Raw genomic sequence first — 23,878 nt, forward strand, 5'->3', positions numbered from 1 at the left:
GTCTATTGTCTTCCGTGTAGGTCTCGGACGTGAACTCAGGCGATATCGGCGCTCCTCCGTTTCCGGGTGATGTATCTGAACGCCGGATCTGTGTCATATTCTCGCGCATGCGTCGAGTTCACATCAATAACTTGGTGGATAAAGTCGTTATTTTGATTTTTGTGCGCACAATAACTATTTTTGTCACATTGTAAAATTATTGTACAGCCACTGTAGTGAGATGGACTTTGTATCGACGTCTTTAGTGCCTGAATCATGAATCAATACGCTGATTCATGACCGCTTGAATCTTTATTTGAGAATTGAAAACAAACCAGGAAGAGAAGACAATGCTGAATAAAGTCGTAGTTTTTGTTATTTTTGGACCAAAATGTATTTTCGATGCTTCAAGAGACTCTAATGAACTAACTGATGTCTCATATGGACTACTTTGACAATGTTTTTATTCCCTTTCTGGACATGGACAGTATAGTGTGCATACACTTGCATATACTCTCGGCATAAAATATCTTAAACTGTGTTCTGAAGATGAACGGAGGTCTTACGGGTGTGGAACGACATTAGGGTGAGTCATTAATGACATCAATCTCATTTTTGGGTGAACTAACCCTTTAATTTATTTTGTTTTTACATTTTACATCAATCATTTTTGTTGCTATATACATGTTTTGTTTTTTACTAAATAAAACATACAACAAATAAAAGATTACATTTCTATGAACTTGGCACGTGTTTGAAACTATATTTTCAAAAGATCATCTTTTATCGTCTTCAATTGTCTTTTCATTGACTTTAGACTTACCTTATAGACATTTTCTGTCATCTTGTTGACCTCATCTGAGCGTGACATTGTGCTTCTCTCTCCAGCTTCAGTTCACCTTGCTTTTAAATGGAAATCACAGCAAACCCAGCTACATGGAGAGAAGGAGAACAAGAAAGTCAGATGAATCAGGGCCATCCAATGACCTTACTTCATTGCAGAGATCTGCCTTGAATTCAGGATTCAGGACATCATAATGATTTCAACCATATAGTATACACTATTGATCAATAATAACTTGTAACAAGCACTAATAAAAAATGACGCAGTTGTTGCAGAATGTTTAGATGTTGTAAAACACTGAGATTAAGATGAAGTTGTGTTAACAGTCCTGGTTGTCTGAGGAATGCTGAAATTCCTCTAGTCTAGATGTTAGGACATTGCTGAAGGGATTTGCTTCTATTCAATCACAAGAGCATTAGAGCGGTCAGGCATTGTGTGATTGTATGTTTAGTCCAGGCTCGCAATTACTGACCCAGTTTATCTCAAGATCCTCCACACCTGTCTTGACAAACAGTTTTTTTCATGGATGTGCGTAGAGATATTGTAAAAACAGGAAACCAGTGTCCCAATCTTGGAAGAAAATAATCAACTAAAATATCACTGCATGCTATAGTATGTCACCAAAAGACCCAACCCATAAAAGCCCCAGATATTTAAACCAAAGCATCAACAGAAAGTGATTTCTCAAGAGGAATAAGGCAGGAATTCATTTTTACAACTGACTGTCACGTTTAAGCAAAAATGCATTAGGCGTACAGCAGCATAAAGGGCCGTATTGCTTTTATCAAGCCACATCAACTGAATTTATAGCTCTTTTCACAATAAGCAGTTTTAAATAAAATCATGAAGTTATTGTTTATATCTTAATATCTTTATGCCTTGTGATTGGCTGCATTTAACAGATTAGAGCTGTGCAATATTATAGTTTACATTTTAAGATGATACAAGCAATAAAGCTGTTGAAATTTAGTATAAAGTTAGATATACTTATATATTCAATTTTATGTAAAGAGATGCGTGGTAATATAGTTTATATTTTGTTGAGTTAATTTGAGATTGGCTGTAGTATGGATTCATGTGAGTGTTCTGTATGTATGTATGCAGTAAGTAGGATGAGCTTTATACATCTTTTCATACATCGCTTTTGTGAAACCTTTACTACATATTAACCCTTTAACTGTCAACTAGCGGGACACTTGGTACTTTCTTTATTGCATTTTTTCCAATCATGTTTAAGTCATCTATCATTCGAAAGCTTGGAAACTCAAAAATCATCCTGCGTGAACTTTTTTGAAAAACGGACACTGCATTACCATGCAAACCGTACTTTAAATCCTTTTAGGGGAAGCCTTCCTCCTGTGGGCAGTGTCATACTGTTTTAAAATAAAAAATAATTCTCAAAGACTCAAGGTTCAGCGACTGTTTTTAGATGCAAGTGATATTGTAAAAGAAAATTATTCATTTATGAATACAAAATTAAATGAAATCACCTAGTTATGGTATAACGCATAAACACACTTACATTTTTGTGGTACTAACTTAAAATTTGGAACACAATTTCATTGGACAAATATATTTGATTTTATAGCAATTTTAAAGTAAACATTAATTTGTCAAATATATATTTTCTATAAAATATAAAATGTTTAGTATAGTACATTTGTTTTACAGTAAACTTAAGTTCTATAAGTTATATAAGTGTATTTCTGCAATAATCTGCCGAGTGTCTTGAGTCCAACCCGAGGTATTCCAAATCATTCATGAATTACATCCATTTATGTTAGTGCATTTTCACGTTTATGTTCGAAAAGGAGGGTTTAAAAGCATTACTGGCACAAATTTTCATTAAAAAATATATTTTATTAATCAAATGTATTACATTGCATCCTTCTGCTAGAAGATCTAATCTCTGATATACAGAACATGCCCCAAAAATTATTTGCAGTGTGTAACCTGATGTAGTCAAGTTGACTTAGTCATAATATTTCTACCTGAATAAAATCAGTTCTGTTAGATGGCACCACATGACACAAGGCATTTCATGGAACTTTTACTTTGTAAGTATTTTTTATTTTTTGAATTTCAAAATATGGACCACCCCTGTTAGTGAACCTCAAGAGATTTCATAGTCTGAGCCATCCTAATACACTGTTATTGCATGTCTTAAGTTCATGAAATTGAGTCTGACATGCCACAGTGCCCTGGAGGAGAGCAATTCTTCCCAAGTCCAAGTGCAAGAGTCACGCCGCTGAACAAACACTGCGCTCACACGGTTTCCCTTCTGGAAAGATCCTGAATAAAAGATTCCAGTCAGGATTACCCATCACATAAAGCTTCAGCTCTGAAGGCCAGTGTTTACACCAGGTCAGCGCTCTCATGTGTGTTATTAGAGAAAGATTAGGAGGAAGAATTTGACCTAAATGATCAAGTGAGACCCCACAAAAAATAAAATTCTCATCAGATGACACCCATTTCCTGTCTTCTCTTGTTTCCATCCAAAGTTACGAATTTAACTTTTGCGCAAAATTGGAAATTACTTTTGCATAAAATTTGCAACTAAAGCACTGTTTTCATCCCGTGTGTTCAAGAGTACAAAATCGACACTTCCTGGTAAATTGACACAAAATATCTAGGAAATAAAAATAGGTGGATGGAAACAAAGCTAAAGAGCAAAAGGGTGCAGATGATTTACTGATAGTTTCCCACAATTCACAGCATTCATGCCGTCCCTTTATGCGTATAAAATCATTACAAATCACATGAATAAAGACTGTACGATGATGACACCTCTTGAATTAGTATAGAAGAATAAAATGTCATCAGCATGTGCTTGAAAGAATAAAGCAATATTAATTGCACTTTGGCAATTGTGTTTATGTGCGGTACATAAAAAAACAAAAAAAGAGGAGGAAACGAAAGAGGAGAATATGGACACGGTCAAGACTAGAGAAAAGAGGCCAACTTGGCATGACAATCTTGCGAATGGAGCTTGAGGTTAATAGTTTTTGCACCATGTCCTGTTGATCAAATTCAATATGCCATTTATGTTGCATTTTTATTGGCTTATCTGTAGATGTAAGTCATGGCAGCAAACACACTGTGAGATGATCATGATTAAGTTCTGACACAGTCAGAAAATGATCGCAGGCTATCTTTGGTCACAAGACCGTCTTTGAACCTCTCTCACTGTACGATGTAGAACCGCCATTTTGGAGCCACGACCACAGAAATCACCACGATTGGTCGTCTTTTGTCTGGGACAGCCCAGAATCATACGATGTGTACCGGGCATAAGGGGTACAACAGGGGTGTCACTGGGGCAGGCAACTTACTATTACACACCTAATATTTACCCAAAACTCTTAAAGGTCCCGTTCTTCGCGTGTTTTCGAAGCTTTGATTATGTTTACAGTGTGCAATATAACATGAGCTCATGTTTCGCGTGTAAAAAAACACAGTATTTTTCACACAATTGACTTATCTGTAAAGCACTGTTTCCTCTGTCCTAAAAACGGCCTGATGATTTCCTTGTTCTATGAAGTCCCTCCTTCAGAAACACGTAACGAGTTCTGATTGGGCCAGCGCTTCCCGTGTTGTGATTGGACAGCAGCTTAGCACACTTTGCCCGGAAAGGTCCCGCCTCTTACCATAACGGGGAGATGCAAGCGCTGAATGCGCGCTCTTCTCCACGTGGGAGAGCAAAGACCACGTCCCCTATTTTGCGTGTTCTTGTGGGCGGAGGGTTAGTCAACAAACGGTTCTAGTGACGTCATTCCTGAAGGAAGTGCAGGAGTGTAGTCCAAACCAGCCGTTCGCTGCAGGCTTTGAAAGGGAACTTCTGTTAAATAAAATATCTCGCTTGGCATTGAACTTTGAGCTTTATAATTTTACAGGTATTATTTATGCTCTAACAGCAACATTACACACTAACTAAAGTTTGAAAGATGGAATCGCGAAGAACGGGACTTTTAAAAATAAAGGTCTCTTTATTGGCATCAATGATTCCATGCATTCCTCAAAAGATACTTTATGGTGGAAAAAGGGCCATAGATTATTGAAATGTTCTTCTCATTAAGAAAAAGTGTTATTTTAAGAACTAATCACTGAATGTTTTTTTGGGAAACCGAAAATGTTTCTTTTATGGCATCACTTTACTTTTAATAGTGACCTATAGTTTCCAAAAGTGGGTTTTCCCAGAAGAAAATTTTCCATTAAGAACCTTTGAAAGGGCTATGGAAAGATTTCATGGATCAATGGTACTTCATAGAACCGTCAATGCCAATAAAGAACCTTTATTTTTAAGAGTGTAAAAGCACCTTAGAGTAGTAATGTATATGTACTCATAAGGCACTACAATTAACCTTAAGAGTAAATTAGGTACAAGATGTCACTGTGAGGGTACTGCCCCAATGACACTGCTAAAGAGTGAAAGAGTAAAGAGTCAATAAGTTTCCATTTTTATAAATTGTAAAAAGTTTTAGTTTACATTATGAACCATGATTTTCTATTCAGTTAAAAGTAAGCTGTTTTGGGGAGGGACATTCTTGCGTTTGATCAGACAAAAATATGTAAGCAGCGCTGAGAGAGCAACATGAGTCATCTGTATTTCTGTCCATTTTCCAGGAAGAGAATGTTACATTTATATTTACAAGCTACATTTTCCCCAGCATTTAGGAGGAAATGAGCTTACACATGAATTACAGAATATGAATATTTAGGACTAACACCACACAGAAACAGAAAGATTTTATTTCCACTTAGTGCCACAAAATGTATATAAAAAAAATATTTATCACAAAAAAAAATCACAGCTAGAGGTCGCTTATTCAAGACGAGGGCATAGCTTGACGACACCTTAATATCGCTTTTATAGCTTTATAGAGCTTTTATTATGCTGCAGACAAATGCAATTTTATCATATTAGATACTTCATTTGAGTGTGTTGAAAGTTATGTTATAATGCTACTGTGTGTTCACTCTGCGGCTGCATGAGACACTTGTTGCACACTGCAGTGAGCTAGATCAAAATAAGGCATGATAAAACATGGTACTTGTTGTAAATCATGAAAACGAGATTTAAACAATAAGACTAATGTGAGCTGTATAACAATAATTAGTTTGCTGTCGATTAATGTATCCAAGCAGTTGCTCACAGGTCTAATACAAGATTGTCTAATACAAATGTGTCCTGTTTAAAATTGCTTATTTCTCTTGGAAACTTTTGGATACTGTAAGTAGGCCTACACAAGCCAACAAAATATATAACACTGTCCTAGTGGTTTTTGGATTTTAAAATAATCTTACATATTGTGCCTTTAATTAAACTTTAGACTTCACCGAAGACGCATATTTCCATACTATACTGCCACATTCCATAGTCTCATGAATAAATAGATAGCATTCATCTTATATTATGTAGCTTACATTAAAAATATTCACATCTTTTATAACGTTACTGCTCTCATTGCCGACACCTGTAGATTCTATTAATATAACACAGAGAAAAATATGAACATGACATTTCAGTAAAGCAGCTGTTTTGCATTGCTGCTTCTTAATGCAACAATTGATAAGCCCAAATCATAGAGCTGAAAGAATGATTCAAAGTTAAAAGAAGAAAAGAAGCAATGCAACTATATTTTAGCCATTTACAATGCCAATCACGTCCATTGGTTGACTAAATAGTCGCACTTTAAATATTTTCTCAAATGGCACTTTTTGCACTGAGAGAGTCGTTTCGTTTATTGTGTTATTAAATGAAATAACTCCAGCTTTAATGGCTATTTGGATGTTGTGTAGCCTATATTAGTAAGTTACCTACCTTTTCGGTGTTCATCGTTTTCTCACCGCTTTGTCTTATGTTTTTTCCTTCTTGGACGCAGCACTTTTCCTTCTATGACTTTCTCTTCACTAGTGGGGGTAGTTTAGTTTGTTTGACCCAGTAAATCTCTCGTCCACCCCTCACCCCTTAGCCTGTCTCTCCCAAACTCCTCACTGAATCCAGGTCAGAACACATTCAGTGCTCGTTGTTCTTCAGATCACATGCACTAGTTCATGCTCACATCCAACTTTAATCTTCATCCCGCCTATAAAATGTCCATTTGCTGTCGGTATGTAGATCTCGTCGCTGTTTCTGTCCCGGACAATGTCGGTCTTCTTACTCTCTGTCTGTCTCTCTCACTGGGACTGAATGTCAATGAGGTAACGGGACTGCGTTGTGAATAGCGCCTCTGCTCATTACAGGACCAGCACACACACACACACACATCCCGCTTTCATTCATAACCCGTGTGTCCAGTCAGTGTCCACGAACCCTAATTTCACGAGGAAAATATCCAAAGTGGCAAATGCAACAAAATGACACCCGTTTCTTAATTTCCTTTCTGATTATTAATTTGGTTGGTTCTTTAAAATTAGGCCTGCATGGGGCAAAATATAGGCTACACAAAATATTGCAATAAAACGTTATAATTCTCCGCCTAGCAACAGAACAGACAAACTTATGAACAGAATCTCATCAAAGCGTTGCAAAGCCAATAAGCCAATTAAATGTGATCTGCTTAACGCAAATATCTTAACTAAACTCGATACACTCAGATCAGGTCATTCTGAGGACGCATGGAATGCATAGGGGGCGCTATAGTTAAAAATGAAATGTGTCAAGAGTCAATACAAAGTTGCTGTTGATTTCTTCTAATTATTCAGCTCCTAATACAGTGAATGTCTAATTGTTATGAAATGTATGTTTTTGCTAGTAACTCTGGAATAATTTATGATGAGACTTTTTTTTCAGTGCCTCAAATATTTGAGCATCTCATTTCCACCAAGTTTTAGTCTTTTGTTTTTCTCATTTTAAACCTTATCTAAAGCCATGTTATACCGTTTAGACAAAAATTTGGTATGCATTTTTTGTGTGCAAACTGCAAAATGTGGACAATCAGCACTGGTGTGTGCAGGCAGGAAGACACAATACAGTTCCCAAAAGTAGTTTAATTATAAACAATCCAAAGGCAGGCAATAAGTAAGGGATAATGTACACCCAGCCGGTTGTTATCGCAGAATAAACCCCGACAGAGTGATCAGGACCCCGACGCGAAGCGGAGGAGTCTTGCATCACTCTGTCGGGGTTTATTCTGCGATAACAACCGGCTGGGTGTACATTATCCCTTACTTATTACACGGCTCTGTGAAATACTTGATTCTGATTGGTCAATCGCGCATTCCAGCGGTACGTTATTTCCAGATAACACCCGCTCATACAGGTACTACGAGTTCCCTTTCGAGAGAGGTTCCTCGTATTACGTATGGGAAAAACTCCTTTTCTCGAGAATGTGAAGCAAAACTTTTAATAAAGGTATCTATGTAAAGCGCAGTGAGCTGCACGGCCATAGCCCAGCGCGAGGAGCGCTCTGATTGGCCGGGCCGCGGCAACTGCAGGAACCTATGGTGAGGCGGCTGAGAGGAACGAACCAATGGGGGACGTTCCAGAAGCCCGCCGAAAAAGGTGCTTATATTTGCATACAGGAGGCTATATAAGACCCTAATTCGCCATAGGTGTCAGATTTTATCTCCTTCAGCGATACCTTCGCTGGTCTCCGGAAGAAGCACCGCCGTTGAAAAGGCACCAGCGGAACCTGCAGCTGAGGACGACGGACTCCCTCTCCGCCTTCTCTGCCGTTCCAGCTACGCCATCCGGCGTTATATATCCTTTAAACTGTGTCTATGTTGAGTGTTATATGTGTTATATGTGTGTGTGTTGCCGCTGCAACGCCACTTCTAGAGCTTACAGGCTTGTTCTACTCGAGGACTCTCTCGTTCCGCCGCGTCGTTAAGCGCCGCGGAAAGACGGAGCTCTTCTCACTCTCCCTCTGCTCTCGTCCCGTCGCGCTGAATAGCGCCGCGGAAAGAGAGAATGTTAGAGGACATGAGCACACTCAAGCCGAAGCTCTCTTCACTCTGCCGCCGCGGCTCTTCTTCCGCCGCTGCCACAGAGTTGTTCTCACTCTTCTCTCATTCCGTCGCGCTACAGCCGCGGACAGAGAATACTAGAGTGAATAAACTAACTCGAGCCGAAGCTCTCGCCGTGCTGAAGAAGCGCCGCGGACAGACGGAGTTTTTCCTCGCTCTTCCTCTTCTCTAGTTCAGTCGCGATATCGCCGCGGACAGAGAATACTAGAGTGAATAAACTAACTCGAGCCGAAGCTCTCGCCGTGCTGAAGAAGCGCCGCGGACAGACGGAGTTTTTCCTCGCTCTTCCTCTTCTCTAGTTCAGTCGCTCTATCGCCGCGGACAGAGAATACTAGAGTGAATAAACTAACTCGAGCCGAAGCTCTCGCCGTGCTAGAAGCGCCGCGGACAGAGTTTTAACTCACGCTTCCAATTCTCTCGTTCTGTCGCTCTATCGCCGCGGACAGAGAATACTAGAGTGAATAAACTAACTCGAGCCGAAGCTCTCGCCGTGCTAGAAGCGCTGCGGACAGAGTTTTTCCTCACGCTTCCTATTCCCTCGTTCAGTCGCACTATCGCCGCGGACAGAGAATACTAGAGTGAATAAACTAACTCGAGCTGAAGCTCTCGCCGTGCTAGAAGCGCCGCGGACAGAGTTTTTCCTCACACTTCCAATTCTCTCGTTCAGTCGCGCTGTCGCCGCGGACAGAGAATACTAGAGTGAATAAACAAACTCGAGCCGAAGCTCTCGCCGTGCTCATTCTACCGCCGCAGTGCTGAAGCGCTGCGGACAGAGAATACTAGAGTAAGTTAGACGAGCGAGCTCGGGCTGTTGGGTATGTCAAGAACAATGTCGCTGCAGCGCGCGCTTACTGCCAAGGAAGTTGTAATGGCTGCCTTGTCATGATAGCGCGCGCCCCTTCCACAGCGCGTTGCTGACTAGAGCGCGGCTTACGTCATAGCACGCGCTCACTGTCAGAGCATAAGAGCGTCGGAAAATGGCTGCCAAGCTAAGCCCTTTTTTCACTCTATCACTTCCAGTCCCCTTTATTCAGGCGGCTGGAAAGGTTTTTACACTGTAGACAAAGTGTCCACTACACAGTGTGCACCCCTACATAAGCACTGTTAATTCAGCCTCACAAAATCACAAATAAATCCCGCCGCGGCCAGATTACACCATATAAAGTCAACTAGCCTTATTGCAGTCAACTAGCCTGTGGTCAAACACGCTTGTCTGCATGCGTGCTTTCAGTCTAGACTAGAGCATAACGGCATTGTGGAATGGCTCACATACCACCCGCACTTCCTTACATTCTCCCAGTTCCCTTAAGTTAAGTGACTGGAGATGAAATATTGCAGTCAACTAGCCTGTGTTAAACACGCTCGTCTGCACACTAATGCTGTGTGCGTTTACCCCTGTGGATTTGCTCACTGGTTTGCACCGTGGGTATTCTACGTAGGTTGTGCGCCACTGCACATTGTTTACACTACACACAAAAGAGCTTTCTATGTAGGAAATGTGCCCACTTTACAGTCTGCACTCCTGCACCCAAGCACTTTTCACAAAGTTCACTCTCGCACACACAATATAAATGTGAGGCGCGCGCCCACTGCAAAGCCTGCACCGCCAAAACTAACACTATCCCCACAGTGTTACAAGCAGTGTTACAGCACAAGCAACCCGGCTAACAGGCCCCTATTACTAAGCGGCCAGCCCCCGAATCTAATTCAACCCCTGGCTTTACGAGCCCAGGCCTGGCAGGCCATTCCTGGTATATAATATTGGGTGTTGAACATATAAAACGAGGTTCTCGCTACAGTTTTGCTCGCAGACCCCGCGATTCAAGCCGTGGTCGAGCCCTCTGTAAGAAGCAGTGTCAGTCACGTGCTTCTCGCTGAGGCATTGAGACTGTTAAAGGAGAGAGCGGCGGAAACAGTACACCCGACGGTAGCGAGTCAGGTTTTTACTGTCGCTAATTCCTCTTGCCGAAAATGGGTGGCGGTCTCAGGCCCATTTTCCAGGCATCTGAACAAAGCACTTATGACACGCTCGTTTCAAGGTGCTGACGGTGAAACAAATCCTCGCGCACATTCGCCCCGGGGATTGGGTTTTCTCAATAGATCTGAAAAACGCATACTTCACGTTACGATAACCCCCCACCCCCACTACAGGCCATTCTTGAGATTCGCCTTCGAGGGGCAGGCTTATCAGTACAGTCATTGTCATAGACTCAAGACTCAATGAGCGTCTTACGGCATAAGAACCACCACGTCTTGATAATGTACATAAAATCGCTAGGGCAGCCGAGATCAGACTCTCTTCACTGCATGGCTAAGCATCTCCTTTTATGGGCAGAGCACAATCTGAGCTCCCTAAGGGCGGCTTACGTGCCAGGTATTCTGAATCAGGGTCCGGACATGTTATCCAGAGGACCCATGTCCCCAGGGGGATGGTCCCTTTACCCGCAAACGAGTCAGCTCGCACAGCACACGCTGCCCAATATTTTTTCTGCAAACGCAGGGATGCCCTGGCCCATGTTGGCCCAGACTCCCTCTATATGTTCCCTCTGATCGCGATCCAGCTGCAAGCCTGTGCTTTTTAATAGCCCCACTTTGGAAGAACCGCACATGGTTCTCCAAACTGTTTCAGCTGTCAGACACAGCCCCATGGCCTATTCTGCCAATGAAAGGGAAGGTCTGGCATCCCAATCCCGAGCTGTGGGCCCTCCACGTATGGCCCATCAACGGTATCCGGGAACCTCTCTGACAAGTTATGAACACTATTTCGGAAGCTAGAGCCCCTGCTATCTGGCAGCTCTGCTTTGAAGTGGTCAGTGGTTTTCTAACCAATGTGCTACGCGAAACATCGACGCACACTCATGCGAACTGGCGGAACTGCTCGCTTTCTCCAAGAGCTAATGGATGCGGGTCGTCCCCCCTCCATACTCGGGGTGTGTGTCTCCGCCATAGCAGCTAGCCACGCTCCTATCGCGGCACATTCACTAGGGAAAAGTGATCTTATTGTGTGTTTTCTTAAAGGGGCCAGGAGATTCAGCCCGCCTTGCCCCTACCTCGGTCCCTATTTGGGACCTAGCCATGGTTTTGGAGGCCGTGAAGGGTTCCCCCTCCTAACCACTTCAGAACACGAGCTTGAAGCACATATCACTCAAAACCGTTTTTCTGCTGGCTGTGGCCTCGGTTAAGCGAGTGGGTGGCTTACCTGCACTCTCCGTGAGCCCTTCCTGTCTTGAGTTTGGGTCCAGCAACTTCAAGGTTGTGCTCAAACGAGGCATGGTTTTATGCTGAAAGTGCTATCAACCCCTTCAGTATGCAGGTCTTTTCACTGCTTAACCCGCGTCTCAGAGAGAATAAGACGCAAACCTATTCTGCCCAGTCAGAGCATTGAGATTGTATCTAGAGCGCTCCGCCCCCTTCAGGCAGTCGGATCAGCTCTTCATTGCTTCGGTGGCCGCACTAAAGTTTGTGCTGTCATGAAACAGTCTCTCACACTGGATAGTGGATGCAGTCCCACTAGCATATAGGTCTAGGACCTAACCTGTCCTACAGGCATTTAAGCCCACTCCTCTAGAGGCATGGCCTCATCTTGGGCTTGGTCGTGTGACATTTCTTTGGAAGATATCTGTGCGGCGGCAGGCTGGGCCTCTCCGTCCACTTTTATCAGATTCTACAAGTTGGAGGTTCCAGCTCTACAAGCAGGGCTTCTCTCCATCTAGGCTCTATCTTGACCCTGGCAAACAGATTGCCTTACGTTTTGGCCTGTACACATTAGTCCTTAAGCACTATTCATTCATCATAAGATCCGACTATGTCCGATCAGCTGTTCAAACGAACCGACTCTTCCGGTTCTTCATTCCCCTTATAAGCCGCCTCTGTCGGTGTCTCGGGGGTTTATAACATGTGCTTTGGGTATACTGGGTCAGTCAGCACACACGGCGCTTTACATTGTGTTCCCATACGTAATACGAGGAACCTCTCTCGAAAGGGAACGTACTCGGTTACTTTCGTAACCTCGGTTCCCTGAGAGAGAGGAACGAGTATTACGTTCCGTGCCGTGTTTATGCTTCTCAGGTATCGCTTCAGTCGATCTTAAAACCTGACACCTATGGCGAATAGGGTCTTATATAGCCTCCTGTATGCAAATATAAGCACCTTTTTCGGCGGGCTTCTGGAACGCCCCCCATTGGTTCGTTCCTCTCAGCCGCCTCACCATAGGTTCCTGCAGTTGCCGCGGCCCGGCCAATCAGAGCGCTCCTCGCGCTGGGCTATGGCCGTGCAGCTCACTGCGCTTTACATAGATACCTTTATTAAAAGTTTTGCTTCACATTCTCGAGAAAAGGAGTTTTTCCCATACGTAATACTCGTTCCTCTCTCTCAGGGAACCGAGGTTACGAAAGTAACCGAGTACGTTATCTTGACCGGTACTACTGCTATGCTTAACGCTGGCGCCATCTTGTGGCTTAAACAGCCGTGGGTTACAATGGAAGACTTCAAGGCAGGTTTCCTTTATAATGTTTTTAATATAAATATTTTTCTTACACAAACGCATCGATTCGAATCAGAAGGCTCTATTAACCCATCGGAGTCGTGTGGAGCACGTTATTTGATGGACAGCTGCATTTTTATGGACTTCAAACACAACTACAACTAGGCTACTGCTTGGATTAACGTTAGCCTGGACTTTTTAAATATAACTCCGATTGTATTTGTCTGAAAGAAGAATGTCATATACACCTATGATAACTTGAGGGTGAGTAAATCATAGGCTTGGTTTCATTTTTGGGTGAACTAACCCTTTCAGCATTCATTTTCAACATTTAGCAAGGGCATATGGCAAATCTTCAGCAATAGATAAAGGCTTAAAGCAGGTTGGAACTGTTTTTCTTCGCGGAAGCTTTGCGTAAGAACTAATCAAATATTTAATCTCAAGACAATATTTTGTGTCTAATAATTATTTATTTAAGACTAGTAGCCGTGTAATAAGCGGCATAATGTACACCCAGCCGGTTTTTAATCGCAGAATAAACCCCTTCAGAGTGATGCTCCGCTTCGCGTCGGGGTCCTGATCACTCTGAAGGGGTTTATTCTGCGATAACAACCGGCTGGGTGTACATTATGCCGCTTATTACACGGCTACTAGTCTCAAATAAATAATTATTAGATACAAAATGTTGTGATCCAGACAGATCCACCGTTTTAGGAGCCTGAAACTGGTATTTTTTTAAACTGGGTCCCAGAGTGGATAAATCTGAAACAAACATCCTTGCGTTTTCGTAAATACAGCCAATCTGTAGGCTATCGTTTGTGAAACAGTGACGTCATTACACACTGTCGGTTTCAGTGGTTTTGTGTATACGCAGATATTTCTTGCGATGAGGGAAAAAAAAAAGATTGGATAGGGAAAGCTCTGGGTTAATGTGGATGTGGCCTAAGTAAACATATAAAATGTAATGAATTTCTTATGGTATGATCAGCCATTTACACAGATCAGGCATAAAATTATGAGAGGTGAAGTGAATAACACGGATTATCTCTTCTTCATGGCACCTGTTAGTGGGTGGGATATGTTAAGCTTGGAACATACTCTACAAGAACAAAGAAATTTGTTCATTTTCTTCGGGTGGCAAGAACCAGTAGGCTACATTCACGAGAAAAGCAGGTGCCAATCATCTGCGTTTCTCCGTATTAAACAGGTCCGATCAAGCAGACAAGCTGTAGCTCTAGTCTAATTGCTCAAGAAGTTGATGCTGGTTCTGATAGAAAGGTGTCAGAATACACAGTGTATTGCAGTTGTGTATGGGAATGCATAGCCTGCATGTCCACCGCCGGAAGCGCAAACAGTGGGCACGTGAGCATCAGAACTGGACCTTGGAACAATGGAAGAAGGTGACCTGGGCCCGTATTTATCAAGCTTCTCAAAGTGCTATTTTAGTCTTAAGGGCTGAAAATTCATGAAATTTACTCCTACTTTCAAACTTAAGTATAAAAGCAAGTTATCAAATTTCTTAAAGCTAAGAATCACTCTTACTCTCCCAGTTATATAAGACAGCTCGAGAGGTCTCTCAAGTGGTTAGGAGTTGCCAGTAGGGGCTTGTGATGGCGCTGAGGAGACAGAGATGTGCGCAAATCTTTCAATAGAGGGAGAATGTGTTCGAAATATTTAATGACAACTAGTTAATCAAACATTATCGTTTAGACAGAGCAGACATCATCTTTTTCAGCGCTGGTTAATGTTGGGTTTTATTAAAAAAATAAAAATAAAAACACTTCGAGTAATTCAGCAAGCAGTAGCGATCGCTTCTTCCTCCTGCAATTTCAGTTTTCTTTTGGAATCCATGGTGGCTGATTATATATTTAAAAAAATCTGGCCATTTAACAGCACACCAGTTTAAAAAAAATATTCAATGGATGAAAACATGTTTATCTTTCATTTAAAATGTGTATTAATCAGTGTTCAAGAGAATATTATAATGTATTCTATTGAAAACTCTTTATTGTCAAATGTGTATGGGATATAAACTCCTCTTAGGAATTTCACCATTCAATGTGAATTTATCTGAGGATATTCTTAAATAAGGACATCTATTCAGTGATTGGTTCATGCCTATGCCATCATCCAAAATCCCGTTTGTGGCACAGCAAAATGTCGTAAATCCACTCTAAGACTAGAACTTAAGATTTAGTCCTTTTTACTTAAAGTATGATTGGGACGCTTGATAACTAACTTTTAAGCGCAGCTTTGAGCCAAGAATTTTTTTACTCTTAAGTCAATTCTTGTGAGTAATTCTAAGATGTTTGATAAATACGGGCCCTGGTCTGATGAATCATGTGGATGGCCAGGTGCGTGGCTTACCTGGGGAACACATGGCACCAGGATGCACTATGGGAAGAAGGCAATCCGGTGGAGGCAGTGTGATGCTTTGGGCAATGTTCTGCTGGGAAACCTTGGGTCCTGCCATCCATGTGGATGCGGATGCAACCTACCTTAGCATTGTTGCAGACCATGTACACTCTTTCATGGAAATGGTATTCTCTGGTGGCTGTGGCTCTTTCAGCAGGATAATGCTCCTGCCACAAAGCACAAATGGTTCAGGAGTTTGTTGAAAATAAGTTTGTTGCTTGGCCTCCAAATTCCCCAGATCTCAATCCAATCGAGCATATCCAATGAGCATAAGCGAGGCCCCACCTCACAATTTACATGGATTAAAGGAATAGTGCACCCAAAAAAGAAAATGCTGTCATTACCCACGCCATGTCTTTCCAAACACGTAAGACCTTCGTTCATCTTCATAACACAAATTAAGATTTTTTTTAATGAAATCTGAGAGCTCTCTGACCTCTTCAAGGCCCAGAAAAGTAGTAGCCTGTGTCTCCTATGCAGCAGTTTACGCTGTAAATACAAAGCAACTCCTGAGTCATTATCACACGCATGCGTCGTGGTGGTCACATGAACAGCATCGGCTGCCATCAAACTCGAAAGCAATGCACTGTTTACAACAAAAACTGCATGGGAGACAAACGCAGACTACAATGAAATTGTTGAATAAAGTTGTTATTTTTGTTTTTGCACACAAAAAGTATCCTCCTCGCTTCATAAAATTAAGATTGAACCACTGGAGTCACATGGAGTATTTTAACAACGTCTTTACTAACTTTCTGGGCCTTCAAACTGTTAATTAAATTCTAGTCTATGGAGGGATCAGAGAGCTGAGCTATACCTCGACGTATCAAGGCTGTTTTGGAAGCAAAATTTGGCCAACACAATATTATTAATAAATAATGTTTTATTTTATGCTAGTAGCCTTTTTTTTAAATATATTTTTTTTTTGTTTTGACTTTATTTGTAGTTGTTGTCATTAAACTATTAATATTATATAAAATGAGTATTAAAAAAAACGTTTTGGAGTTCAAAGGTCTTTTATTTTTCAGTGTTGAGTGCAGTAATGAATGCTCTGCTGCCCTCTTGCGTCTGGATACAAACTTTCAACTTAAAATCAATGCAATGAGCTTGAAAAATCAGTTGTAATAATGACAGAAACCATATGTTATATCTATACTGTTCTCCAAGAAAATAAATTCCCCCTCTAGTGTGTAAAACAATGTGTTAAAGTGATCAGATGGCAAAACACTCTGAGGAGATACATTTCACATGCTGAAGGAATGTGTTTATTTAAAGGTGCACTATGTAGTATTTTTGCAGTAAAATATCCAAAAACCACTAGGGCAGTGTTATATATTTTGTTCAGTTGAGTACTTACAATATCCCAAATGTTTCCGACTATTTGTAAATTGTGAGAAAATTGCTATTTTAACTAAGGACCGGTGTCATGACAAATCCTGTCCGCCTGTGAAATCGTGTCCACTGGTAGCGGTTTTAAATGCCTGATCAAAAGTTGTTATTCATGGTTCTGGACAAGCAATTGTTTAAAAATAAACTACACACGTAGTGCACACATACACACGCAATACATTTATTTGAAATATGTAATTGATTGCTATAATGGGAGCAAAAACATGTTCTGAATTATTTTGACTGATAAACTAAGTACCAATACAAAATCATGACATATTAATGTACCTATAATGTAAATAATAAAGATTTTTTTTTTAAAACCAGTAATATACAGAACAGGTGCACAAAATAAATAGATTATATACGAGATATGCTTGTATATATCTTATACTTATATAAGCACTTATAGCTTCAGTTATATACTACTAGTATATAAAACATATGATTTGTAAGACATTAAAGACTATTTTAACACAATTTAAACAGCGAAAATCAAAACGATTTTGTAAGAATTGTAATCAGGCTCTGAACAGATTACCTATTCAAATTTCTTTCAGCCAATAGAATCGCTCTGGGGGTCCTTGCGGACACGATTTCATAGCGGACAGGATTTGTCATGACACTGGGACGTTTCAGCATTGCGTTTGAGCGAGTCGCCTGTCAATCGCGTCATATCTGCATTAACCTCGGTTTTATTCTGCAGAAGCGCTTTTCTCTTAGCAGTGTGAACATGTCACAGCAGCGCCGAGCGAATGCACAGAGTAACGTCATAACATCATTTTAAACACACTTAAATGTATCTAATATGATAAACAGAGTCGCTGGCTTTACCTTATAATCATGACCGGAAAAAGCGGAAGTGCGCCCCCCGGCGACTGTGTCCCGTCCCGTCATAATAAAATTCCCGGCACCCGCGAGCCGTGTGTTTGTGTAACAATCACTCCAGCGGCCGTGCTCAGCTCCACAACACTCGGTCCTGCTCTGCTTTACACTACAGTAACATTAATAACCGCATCCATGAACATGATTTCTGCCCAAGTCCTATTTTCCACCGGTTGACCACATTTCCCAAGATACTGCGCTCACACTTGGCGACATCAAACCAAGCCTTTGTTTTGAATAGGCGCCCTCCAGTGGACGGAAAGTTGCATAAGGGTAACTTTAAATATCAGGAATAATGCTCAGATGCTATTTAACTGTATTACTGGAACGATTGGCTAGCATTGGTATAGCTGATAATGTACTACTTTGGTTCATTTCTTATTTAGGTGACAGAAAACAGTTTGTTCAGATTAAGAGAGCGCATTCAGAGCCTGTCTCAGTCATTCATGGTGTTCCTCAGGGGTCAGTGTTGGGTCCGCCTTTATTTATTATATATATTTTACCACTTGGTCACATTTTTCGATCCTATGGTATTCATTTCCATTTTTATGCTGATGACACACAAGTTTATGTCTCTACAAGGCCTGACGATTTCCATTCCCCCTCTAATCTTACTAAATGCTTGCAGGATGTGAACATCTGGATGACTAATAATTTTTTTAAGTTAAATACCAACAAAACGGAGGCCCTTCTTGTTGGTACTAAATCTGTTCCATCCAAAGCACAATCCTTCAATCTGGCTATTGATAACTGTCTGGTTAACTTCTCCACCCAAGTGAAAAGCCTGGGAGGTTATACTTGGTTTACTTTCTTTTGGTTCACATATTAATAATATCTCACGCATTGCATTTTTTCATATACCTAACATTACTAGACTCCGTTCTTCACTTTCTCAACACAACACAGAAGTACTTATTCATGCCTTGGTTACATCCCGGATTGATTATTGTAATTCTCTTTTATGTGGTATTCCTGAAAAACATCTTCACAGATTGCAGTTAATTCAGAATTCAGCAGCTAAGGATTGTTACCCACTCACGTATCTCTGATCATATCACTCCTATTCTTTTTCAATTGCACTGGCTTCCTGTCCGTTACCACGTACATTACAAAATTATACTCCTTACATATAAAGCTCTAAATAATTTGGCACCTGATTATCTTTCGGACCTTCTTCATCTGTATACTCTTGCTCGTTCTCCGAGATCATCTAAGGCAGAACTATTGTCTGTTCCAAATTTCAAGCTGAGCTCTTTTGGTGGTAGGGGTTTTAGTCGTGCAGCTCCCAAGTTATGGAACTCTCTACCATTACTCATTCGACAGTCGGATTCAATTTCCCAATTTAAAGTTCAGATAAAAACGAATCTCTGTTTAGATTAGATTTTAATGATATAATTGATTGATTGATTCATGTGTAATTTGTGTTTTGTTTGCTTTATATTTTATTACCTTTTATATCTTGTCTGTACGGTGTCCTTGAGTGTCCTGAAAGGCGCCTTTAAATAAAAGGTATTATTATTATTATTATTATTATTGAAGCAGCGGCTCCACGTCCTGCATTTTATTGAAACTTTATATTTCAGATTTTGAATTAGGCCTACAGAAAGTATTAAAATCAAGTCACTATCAAAGGACAGATTGGTCACGACTCGAGAGTTGAGCTGTTGTTGAGACGCCTCAGCCAGTAGGCCTTCTCACACTCCGCGTTTCACATTGTGACAATCCGTGAAGCTTTTAAAAGAAGAAATGTTTCAAAATATAACGGTTCGTCTCCATCAGCTCCTAGTTCAGAGGTCAGGGCACTGAGAAAAGAAAGAAAAAAGACTTGTTGCGCACGCAACTTATTTGAGGTGTAGCCTATGTAGCTGTACCTGGTCTACCCTAACTATAGCCTACTGGCAGACTGAACTGCAGCACGCTCTTGCTTTAGGCTACATGATAGAAATGTGAATAGATTAACGTTATGTTAGTTTAACACGAACCAAAACAGCGCGCCGCTGTCCGTGTTGTGTATGTAAAATAAAATCAGTCATACTCAATCAATGTCATTTCTTTTTTTTCTTAAGAATTTATTTATTGATCCTTAAAGCAGCACTAGGTAACGTTTCAACTTTCATAATCTATATTTTTTAAGACTCTTGTGATGATAAATCGACTTACAATAGGTTGAATGACACGTCTGCCATAGCTTGACGGGGTCTGTATCGTTTTTAATCGTACTTTTAAACTTCAGGTTTCGGGTAGTAACCCGAGAACAAAAAGAACTACTAAAATCGACTGCTTTACGGCATATACGTCACTTCCACCAACACCCATACTTCCTTAAATTCGGACGTGCGAGCCCAACTTTGTTCGTCGGATAATATAGTCATGTCCGAAGCAGCACAGACAAATAAGAAAGAAAAGGTTTTGTTGGAGGAAAGCAATAAGAGGAAACGAAAAAGTGATGGGATTAAAGGCAGGACGAGGATCAGCATGTGACCAGCGTTTGCTCGTCGGCGTGAGCTGAAGGAGGCGTGCCCGACCGATGCTGACATGCTTGTTACGGTGAGCTACCACTCAAACATTGAACTGAAGTATCATATAGATTCTGTAAAACGGTAACCAATAGACTACTATAATGACGCTGGCTTGTAAACGTGAGCATCGTGATTATTTGGCATTTGAAAAAAATAAAACCCATGAAATGATATTCATATGACATGCTGAAACATGCCACTGACTGTAACGTTACCTGGGATGAAGACATTTCACACGCGACGCCAGAAGAATTCTGAACTCCTCTTGCAGTGTTCAGGGGAACTGTTAGTGCTGCACCGACCCGCGGCGCCACTTTTATGAAGTTTTTTGGCCTGCACCGCACCACTGTATATATTTTTACAACCCGCCGCGCACCCGCGACCATTAAATAGACATACGGGGTCCGCGGGTTATGAGACGACCCGCGCATCCCCAGTTCAGGGCTATCAGGGTTGTCATGCCAACAAATGCACGCGCGATGGCATCCCCTGTTGTAGGATGACAGAGCTTACGACAGTAGTTGAGGACATTATTTTTTCCAAACTGTAGGGGGACCCCAAGAGCAAAAGTAGCCAAGTGCTGCTTTAACTGAGTCTCAAATAGCCTTTCTTGATGTTATACATACAAGCACTTATGTTATTCATGATTAAGTATTGGGATATTTTTTTATCATTATTTACGTGAGGCAAAAGTAACGTTAGTTAAGAATGAAGAATAAATAGAAATTCACGGCATTCAACAACTTGCTAAAATTATTTCCAATTTTCTTTCTCCCACTTGTTCTGGCATCCTGGAGCACATAAGCTGTCCATCATGTTGAAATAGTAAGGTTTAAACACTCTGGTTTTAAATTATGCTCTAGACCAATGCAACAGCCGCTCTAGCGCTCCCCTGACTGACTGCCAAAATGGCGGCGCTTAGGCTGCGTGACGTCAACGGCGTCACAGACCTGCCGGTTTATTTATTTTATAGACCTATACAAATATAATAAATAAACCGGTAGGTCTGTGTGTCTATGTTTGTGCTTTATTCAAGCAGTTAAACTGTAAATGTAAAGATGTTTTGCAGCACAGGGTAAAGCCAGTATGTAGGCCTACATTAATGATGATTTGAGAAAATTATAATGTACATTTAATATAAAAATAGGTAAATGTGTGTTAAAACTGTGTTCTCGTCCGGTGTGCGACCATCTTAAGTTTCTAAAGATCTGCAGCCAGTTATCTAACAAAAACATTCACAAATATCCATGGCAACCGGCCTCGACGGATCACTGTCTGTGACATCACAGTGCGAGTATAAGTTCCGCTCAGGTTGTGGTGAAGTTCAGCTGGTTTCTTCAATACGTTTGACTAGTGCTTTTAATAGAGCTTTATATCTCTTGATCTGTTATATCACCTGATTTTTGCTATTGCATTCAGTCAAATTGTGATAAAAGTTCATAGCAGATTGTCAGAGAGAAACCTGGAGAAATGGGCCAGTGCAGATCTCATAGTTACGTAGTAGAGCAAAATGCTCAAGATGCGTGTATCTCAGCAAAGCCTGCCCAAGAGAAAGCAAAGAAGAAGAAGAAAGGCAGGTTCTTTAGATGGACTTCTTCTTGGACATCTAAGAAAGCGTCCATTGATGGCCAAGAGAGTCAGTGCACAAATGATGAACAGAGTCATTGTGCAAACGTTGAAAACCAACAGCCTGAGATCATCCAGCAGTTGCCTCGTGGTAAAATTGTTTTTGTGTCTCTGTCGACAATTGGTGGTCAACAGAGTCAGTGCACCAATTATGAAAAACAACAACCTGAGACAATCGATGGTCAGCAGAGTCAGAGCAGAAATGACAGTGACCAACAGCTTGAGACCATCGATGTCCAGGAGAGTCAGAGCACAAAAGATGCCATCCAAAAGCCTGAGAGATGCTCAGATGGTGAATCTGGTCATGCCAGCGACACCAAGAAGGCTTTAGAGCTCAGGTGTGTGTCGTTCCACACGACTAATGAAGACATTGACCTATCAGTGGACAAGGCTGAGCAGGACAGCTGGGTCACCTGTGTGTCCTCCCTCACACCTAAGCCCGAGGAAAAGAAAGACAAAGAAAATCCCGGGCCAGAGCGAGCGTCCACCAGCACACACAGGAACAACAACAGTGAGGAGAACACACTCTCCGCCTCGCCAGCGGACGACACTGCTTGGACCAATGAGGAAGAAGTTATCAATTTAAGTCTAAAGGGAAAGACAGGTCAGTTTAATACTATCATATGACATAAAATGTGCAAACAGAAGCACTTTTACTAGAAATTCTAATCTTTAATCAGCATGATTGTAAATTTACCATCTCTTTTCTTTATTAACAGATGACATCCTGCAGCATTATGAATGTTTGAAACTGCTGGGCCGAGGATCATACGGACAAGTCTTTGAAGGAATCCGATTGTCCGATTCACGAAAGGTTTGATTTTGGGCTCTCTTGTCATTTAAATTCATTAACAGTTCCATCCGGTTCATGACTGGACTCATGTGACCTCTGCACAGATAATTCATCCACTCTAACTCATTCTAACAAAAACATTCTTTCTTTTTTTCCCCCCTTTCCTCGGAGAACAGGTGGCGCTCAAATATGTGGAAAAGACGGGATGTGAGGGAAATGTCCGTAATGTAAGTGGACCGCTCCTCTCAGAGTATGCATTCGCATTAGCAATAGGATATGTATGGAAAGAAAATTGCATGCAAAATTGTCAACAGTTTCTTTCCCATAACCCTCATCCTTCCCTCACCCTAAAATTATACTTCCTTTCTTTTTGTCCAGAAATGCATTTCTTTGGGAGTTTTTTGTTGTTGTTATTTTGTATTTTATTCACCTTTAAATTACTAGACTTTATCAATGAATAATTATTTAAGCACATTCTTTCAACTTCAATTCAAAATAACTCTAATTAACTTTAATTCAGCTCATAATCTCTCACATTGGGTGTCTCTGCCGGCCTCTTGTGGAAAATAATGATATAACATGATATTTCACGACTCTTGATGGCCTTATATAATTAAAGGGTTAGTTCACCCAAAAATTATAATTTGATGTATATCTGCTTACCCCCAGTGCATCAAACGTGTAGGTGTCTTGTTAAGATTTGTAACTCCAACCGTTGCTGTGTGCCAGTCATATAATCATGTGAATGGGTAACAATTCTATGAGAGCAAAAACAAAAAACAAAAACACATGCTTAGACAACGTGCACAAAAACCCTGCTGCTCCTCACGACACACTGATTTATTAAGACACGAACCGATCAGTTTCTGTGAGAAACCCAACAGTATTTATGTTATTTTTTTACCTCATATCCAGACGAATCTCATCTAGTTTTTCCATCCGCTATAATTACATCTGTCTGGTAAGGTCAAAACTGG

At 41.0% G+C, this 23,878-nt stretch overlaps 2 protein-coding genes across 5 annotated transcripts in view; one reads left to right on the forward strand and one right to left on the reverse strand.

The window, feature by feature from the left end:
* The window catches only part of zgc:158689 (uncharacterized protein LOC791177 homolog), a 55,659-nt gene extending 39,900 nt beyond the window's left edge, over nt 1-15,759 (reverse strand). Inside the window, exons 1-2 of one of the 3 annotated variants that reach the window (XM_067449271.1) lie at nt 15,642-15,759; nt 803-911 (exon numbers count right to left, since the gene is read on the reverse strand). In XM_067449271.1, coding sequence (XP_067305372.1) covers nt 803-850 — 48 coding nt within the window. In that variant the 5' untranslated portion in view covers nt 851-911; nt 15,642-15,759. Of the gene's footprint in view, nt 1-802; nt 912-6,644; nt 7,022-15,641 lie in introns of those variants that run through there. The other 2 variants (XM_067449270.1, XM_067449272.1) reach the window with 2 other exon arrangements.
* A 6,193-nt stretch (nt 15,760-21,952) lies between these two features.
* Nucleotides 21,953-23,362, forward strand: LOC137083383 (uncharacterized). Of its 2 annotated transcripts, XM_067449279.1 has the most exons (3): nt 21,953-22,712; nt 22,828-22,922; nt 23,078-23,362. In XM_067449279.1, the coding sequence occupies exons 1-3, from the start codon at nt 21,953-21,955 to the stop codon at nt 23,360-23,362; spliced, it is 1,140 nt and encodes a 379-aa protein (XP_067305380.1). The 2 variants fall into 2 exon arrangements, with proteins under 2 accessions (XP_067305380.1, XP_067305381.1); XM_067449280.1 differs by lacking the exon at nt 23,078-23,362 and having other exon boundaries at nt 22,828-22,928.
* Nucleotides 23,363-23,878: the final 516 nt, after the last annotated feature.

This window comes from Pseudorasbora parva, chromosome 7 (assembly GCF_024679245.1).
Source record: "Pseudorasbora parva isolate DD20220531a chromosome 7, ASM2467924v1, whole genome shotgun sequence".
Classification (NCBI taxonomy): domain Eukaryota; kingdom Metazoa; phylum Chordata; class Actinopteri; order Cypriniformes; family Gobionidae; genus Pseudorasbora; species Pseudorasbora parva.